Source organism: Malurus melanocephalus, unplaced genomic scaffold (assembly GCF_030028575.1).
Source record: "Malurus melanocephalus ecotype Western Australia unplaced genomic scaffold, MMel_1.1 scaffold_3257, whole genome shotgun sequence".
Classification (NCBI taxonomy): Eukaryota; Metazoa; Chordata; class Aves; order Passeriformes; family Maluridae; genus Malurus; species Malurus melanocephalus.
Genome location: NW_026626489.1, coordinates 1 through 6,657, shown reverse-complemented (window position 1 = coordinate 6,657; position 6,657 = coordinate 1). Strand labels below are relative to the sequence as shown.

The window sequence follows — 6,657 nt, the reverse complement described above, 5'->3', positions numbered from 1 at the left end:
GTGCAAGGGCTGATCGCACCCACTGTAAAGAGGAGACTCAGCACCAAATGCTGACTTGCCAAACTAAGCTCGCTGTAATTAGAATGCAGCAATTTTTAGAATGCAGCAATTTCGTGCTCATCCACACCGTGAGGCATCACAAGGAGAGCGGAGAGCGTTATTGAACCTGCAATCTGGAGAGTMTGGGACATTTGTCACCTAAATATAGCAAATGGAAATACAGACCAGGTATCTCTGGTGGGCCAATTACGCAGTTTTGGTCTTTTACAATCCCAAACTTTACAGAAATCTTTTGATAACATTTCACTTCTAAGGATTTTTCTTTATTTCTTTGGTGAGCTGGCTTGTTTGGATTGGTTCCTCTGTTTTTGAGCTTTRCATTGTGTATGGGGCTGAAGACAGGAAGAGAGATGGCTGAATTTGTAAGAATTGCTTGGTTAAAAAGGTGTCAGTCTCATTCAGTGGTGATTTACCAACAAGCACTAAGCAAAGAAAGAAATAGTCATTTATTTATATGTGCTTAAAGGTCAATGTTGCCCTTCATTAAATGAATAGGGAAAATAAACCGATCTAGAAGTGCAATCTGAATTTACAGTGAGATTTTTTAATTCTAATTGAGAAGGAAAGGTTATCTTGAAATGGACAATAAGATTGGTACATTTTTGGTGCTTTTCACAATAATGAATTTATGTGAGCWGAAGTCTTCAATTTTAGTACTAATGAAAATTTAATAAGCTCATTGTTTTTACTTTAAATGAAACTTGCATTCATCTCAACCAAACATACTTTGTACTAAACATCTCAGCCATCATATTAAAATTGATGGACAAAAATGATAATACATAGTCTTAAAAAAACAAAAGGCATTTTACATATAGCTGGTTTTATWACCAGCAGGATTAAATTTGCAGATTTCATTGCACCACTGGAAAATTTGTAGAGTCTTCTGCTACCTTTACAGAGTTTTCTGAGGAGATCTGAAAAGAAATTGATTTTGAAGAGTTCTGGAATAATGGTTGACTGGGTAATGAGACAAAGTGAAATTGAAATTATTAAATGGGTGCACACAAGAAGAAAATTTACCTTAAACTGGTGCACAAAATAATGGGCCCTGAGCTGATCATYATCATGGATGGCCAACATCTGGTGTTACAAAAGAGGAAAACATCAGCTAAAGCAAACTATATGTCAGAAATTATTAGGAAAGGAGCAGAGAATGTCATGTGATTCTAAAAGTTAGAGAGTTGACTCAGCATGTACTTCTGCATACACACCCCTCATTAACAGGACAGAGAAACTAGAGGAGCTCAGAGAAGAGCAGCAAGGGTGGCCAGGGGCCAGTCAGTGACTTTTCTTGAAAGAACTGAGCAGGAGAGGATTCCATGGCCTGGGGAGGAGATTTGTTAGGAGGGGAGGTGACTCATAACTACACTAACATATGTGACTGATAACTCTGAGCACTAACAGATGGGACTGATTATTACTGTTCACTGGGAGAATTCAAACAGAGCTATTGGGAAAAAGTTGCTTTCCCCTCCCAAGGCTCCCTCCTCACTCCAATGCTTCATGCAAGGAAAAAGCTGAGCTGCTAAATTTTGCCAAAATATTTTGGCTSCTTCAAGTTAACATGAATTCAAGAGAATGTGTACAAAATTCAGRGCAGATATTTATTATCTGATTTTGTAAATATAGAAAAAAATCTGTATCTCAGGAAACCCCCAAAACCAAATAGYGTTAGAGCCAAGGACARTATTCAAAGGAAGTTGCTCWTACTGGCCTATAACMACTGTGGACAAAAAACTCAGGATTTCAGGCTCCTTGTTCTGACCTTACAMAGCTGCCATGGGTACTTACACTACATATATCCAGGTTAATACAGGCACTTTGTGCTACCATGTGGGTGGGAGCTGACATGCATCTGCCAAATAGTGTCAAGCAGAGGATCCTCAACTTACAGGTCAGTCTGGCATTCTTCATCTTTTAGTTTAACCCACTAAGTTCTGCAATTGATCCAAAGCAATAACACTGGCTTGACAGTTGGAACTTCTGCTTTCATCTCAATTGCCTTCTCCACTGAATAGTCTGCTAAGTAAATATAGTGAATATAGGATGATTTCTCTTCTATGCAGTTTAAAAATGTGTCCTCTAATTTCTCTTCAGGTAATTTAAAGTTGTTTTCCTTGAGTCTTTCAGGCATGACTSTGCTTTCCCCACAACTTCATTGTGTAACATTTTCTTCCTCTTCTCACCTTTCACTTTCCTTTTCCTAATAACAGAGCTATCGAGTCAAAGCAAATTTCCTGCTTGTGTAACCTAAGGACTTCTGCTGCTCTGCAGAAGACATCAGCACCCCCTTGGGGCAGCTCTGCCACCTGGGAAATGTCGCTTCTAGGTGTAGCCCTTCACTTCATATGGGAGCAAACAGCAACATATGACCCTTTCCCTGCAGTGGCAATTGCCAGTCTGGTGTATCAGCTTACACTGCCACTCCAGAGTCTGAGTTCGGCCTGTTTATTATCCAAATAGCCCTTCAGGAACTGTGAGACTGGCACTAAGAAGGTATGGCAGACACACGGAGGCCTAGGTGTCATTTGGCAGTGACCAAGAGATGGGTTCTTATTGAGGCCACATTCTTTTAATATCAAAGTGCAAGAGCAGCAGTTTAAGTCAGCTGATCAAAGCAAGAAATTCAGTAGCTGAGTGAGAAACCCACCCCTTGCCATAGAAAAAAACAGAGGCCTCACGAGGTCTCAAGCATAAAAAATAATCCCACTACAGTTTCAGGTAAAAATCCTGGATGTTAAGATCCAGACAATCCTTTTGTCCCATAACTCCTGGCCTACAGACAGACACTGCTCTGCAGGTTTTTGGGTTGGTGCTCTGCCTCTCCAGCTGCTGGTGCTGGAGATTTCCAGGGAAGCCCATGGACACCGATGCTGGAGAGGAAGCAAACACCTTCCAGACCCAAACGCCACCACTGACTGGTGTGAGGGGTTAGGAAGCAGCTAAAATTCCTTTTTCTCTCTGCTTGGGTTATGGGAAGCCTGCATACTTTACAAATAGGAGCTGTAGTCTACAAAAGAAGGCAATTCATGCACACAGCAATACATGAAATTTGCATTTATTTTTTCCCTTTTTTGTTATGTGTTACAGCTTTACGATTGCTTTGTAAATGTGTGTAAAAGCCTAAGGCTGCCCACAAGGCTTTCCAGCTGTTTGAGACACTGGGCACATCCTTTGAAGCATTACTCATGACCTCATTGCATAACTCCAAGGCACAAGTGTAGATCTCTCACAACCAGTCTAGGGCTTTTGAATAGCAAATTGGTTGTGGTCACCATATTTCCTGGTCAAGGAAAAAAACTTGGCACTGGTATAAAATGTGTCAATATAACATGGACTTTAGTATTTCACAACCATGGTATAATCTGTTGTGAAATACCACATGTGTTATCAATCACAAGGAGGTAGGATGACATTATGTTTATGTGAGCAAGGAGAGCTTCATAAAATGTATTGCACCCATCCTTGAAGGGAATCCTTTGGGAATCAGTGAAGATAAATGCTATATTGTCAGTTAAACTGCTAGCTGTAGTGTTCAAGATTCTTAAAATATACTTGATTTAGGAGATTAATGTTCAGGTATTTAGATAGAACATGAAAAAGAATGGAGAAAAAAATCTTCTCTCCATAGTCTTGTACCTGGAGACTACTTGAAATACCACTCAGGAGAGCAGTCTATGGGTTTTTCCTTCCAAAGAGTCTTCAGGCGCTGGGTCCAGGCCACCAGCATCTCCTTCCTCTTCTCCTCAGAGACATTCTCTGGAGCATAACAGATGTGAGGTTCAAGGACTTTGACACCACAGAAGTGCATGATTCCATGCTGGATGGAAAACAACAACAAAAAAATTCCTCAGGAAATAGTTACTCTTTTACTTTCACTTGAAGAACATGGAACATCCAAATCTGAAAAATGTTTCTCTAATCTGATATCAGTCAGGTTCTCTACACCTGTGCATTTATCAGAAGAAACAAAATAAATTGCAGAAGTTCACTACCTATCCAGGCAGTCACTATTGAAGGCATTCAGCAGAATGGCMTACAAGACTCTGAAAGAGGCAAGGGCAACTTCACTTACTCTGCTCTCTGGAATTTGTTTTTWACTGCTGTTAATGCCACAGAACTGTCCTCTTTGGCAGCTGTTCACTGTTCAATTTGCAACGATCAGAGATGGCCTAAAGTTTATTGTGCAGTTTGAAACTCYTCAGATTGTCCTCTAACTGCAATGTGTTTCATACTTACTTCTAAGATGATTTTGTGTTAACCTTTTGCCTCTGGCTTATCCAAACGATCCTTTAGGAAGGCTGGCTAGTGCCTGTGGAATCAGCTGAACTTGCCATTTTCCCTCTGTGTATTTCTGACTTTAGAGGTGTGTTTCTCGTTTTTGCCATGTTGACCTTCGAGCTCTGCAGGTGGACAGCTCCTCAAGAACAAGCAGCTGGTAATCATGTGAGGAGAAGACCATGGAATTTTAGCTCATCTGTTGTATTGTATCAGGAAACAGCTGGCAAAACTTGTCTTAGCACCTGTATTTTCCAAACCATGCTTAGTAATTCTGATAAAAGAGTAGCAATTAGAGGAGGAATGCTAACTTTTGTGTGTTGATTGTTACTGCCAGGGTAATGTGTGGCTCCCCTCCTGCCCGGCATCCTACAGGAACTGGGTAACCATGGTGAACAAAAAGCATGCATGGCTGAGCTAAAGGAAGTCCTGTAACAGCCGGGAAACTGAAGAGGCTGTCAGTATAAGCTTTCTCTAGATTCTGATCCAGAGGAAGGAGGACAAAACAGCTTTAAAACTCTGTGGCCTTTAAACATAATCCCAGGGTTTTAGGTAACATTTTACAACCTGCAGATTCTTGAAATGGACAACTTACTTATTTATTATATTTCCTATAAAATAAACAATAAAACAATTGTTAAAAATAAGTGGAATAATAAAAATTGACATAAACAACAACCAAATGTGCATATATATATATATTTTACCTGCATGGGCCACAGGACATAGCGAATATCACCACCGATACCTTGCTTTGAATACATCTCTTGGCCTCCTCCCGTGGTGAAAGAGAACAGGGATAATTTGCCCTAGAATTAGGAAAGTGGTGATTGATTAAGACATGTTTAAAGAAGAGTAACTGAAAAGTTTAAGAGATATTCAGGGGAATCTGGACAGCATGGATTTCTAGGGGAGAGGGTGAACTCTTCTTTTCCAGACCCTATATAAAGTAGCAGTTCTGAGGCAAGGATTGATGTCATACAATTAGACAGTACACTGTGCGTCTGGGCTTTGGGAAGAGATAGGTTAAAAAAAAGGAATCATATGGCTGACACCCTTGTGTGAAGCAGGGCTGATACATTACTTCAACACAGTGTAAAGYGAGAGCTCTAAACAACTACAATGGGAAAGAATAAACAAGGCCCAAAGAACATGGTGCAAACCTTGACCTTAATAAAACAATTCCAAAACCATACCTGGAGCAAACCACCATCATAAGCCTTTGACAAATCGTAAGCAAAGCCTTGGACCAAGACTCTATCCATCCAGCCCTTCAGGATCGCAGGCATGTTGAACCAAAACAAGGGAAACTAGGCAAAGAGCAAATTACCTGGTTAGCACAGAGAGTCTGGGCCACCCTTAGGCCTGGTCTACAGCACAGATCCTGTCCTCTGAACCTGCTCAGATCCTGCATGTGCCTCCTTCCAGCTCTGTCAGGAGAGGCAGTAACTGTGCTTGGCAAAAGCAACTGAAGTGTTTTCTGTTTGTAGTGATCTCAGGGCCACAGCTCAGCWTCTACAGGACACCAGAACCATGGGGCACGTGAGGGCTTCCATCCAGACTAAAGCTGGAATATGACGAAGTAGGAAGGTGCCATTTAATTCAGACTTAAGACTGTAAAGCATCATGTCTCCTATGCTTAAAGTGCAAAAGATATTAAATTCTTCTTATATTAGCAGGATTGACATCTGGAGATCAGTTCTGACCTGACTGTCTGCTGACAAATTCTGGGGGACCTTAATACTTAATTCCACAGCCTGCAGTCATCATGACCCCAATTCCCTTTACTGAGAAGAAAAAGACTTCCAGAACAATTGGACCCCTGGTTTCTAGATCTTCCAGTTATCCCAGGGGATTGCATGTTGAAGCTATCATGTCTTCACAGCATTGACTGCTTTATGGGCTCTTATACTAGGCTGCATCACTACTCCTAAACCTGTGTACACATTGCACACAGATGAAAAAATTCTGTGAAGAGATGGGCTGTAAAGGTCCATTAGAAATTCCCAGTAGAGCTTCTACAACTCAGCAACAAATGAGAACAGTCTGCTTGGGAAAGCCCAATTCCCTGACCTTGCTGGCTGCCCCCAGCTCCTTGCCCAGAAAATAATCCTTGCTCTGCTTTCTGCCAGCCTGCCTGCCACCCMTGGTCACATGTCTGTGCATCCAGCCAGGAAGTTTGGCCCAGTGTTGGGGAGTTCCTGGAGTTGCTCTTGTTTCAGCCTGCATCACTGTGCTACTCAGTTACTGGATTTGCTGTAATAATGACCCAGATAATTGTGCTACTGATCTGTAGTTTTTGCTGTACCGCTGCCT

General features: G+C 41.4%; 1 protein-coding gene across 1 annotated transcript; it reads right to left on the bottom strand.

The window, feature by feature from the left end:
• Positions 1-465: 465 nt before the first annotated feature.
• LOC130588075 (ribosyldihydronicotinamide dehydrogenase [quinone]-like) lies at positions 466-6,154 on the bottom strand. The gene is made up of 3 exons (XM_057389030.1): positions 5,538-6,154; positions 5,049-5,150; positions 466-3,883 (listed from the first exon to the last, which is right to left on the bottom strand). The coding sequence occupies exons 1-3, from the start codon at positions 5,628-5,630 to the stop codon at positions 3,710-3,712; spliced, it is 369 nt and encodes a 122-aa protein (XP_057245013.1). The 5' UTR covers positions 5,631-6,154; the 3' UTR covers positions 466-3,709.
• Between the last annotated feature and the right edge of the window lie 503 nt (positions 6,155-6,657).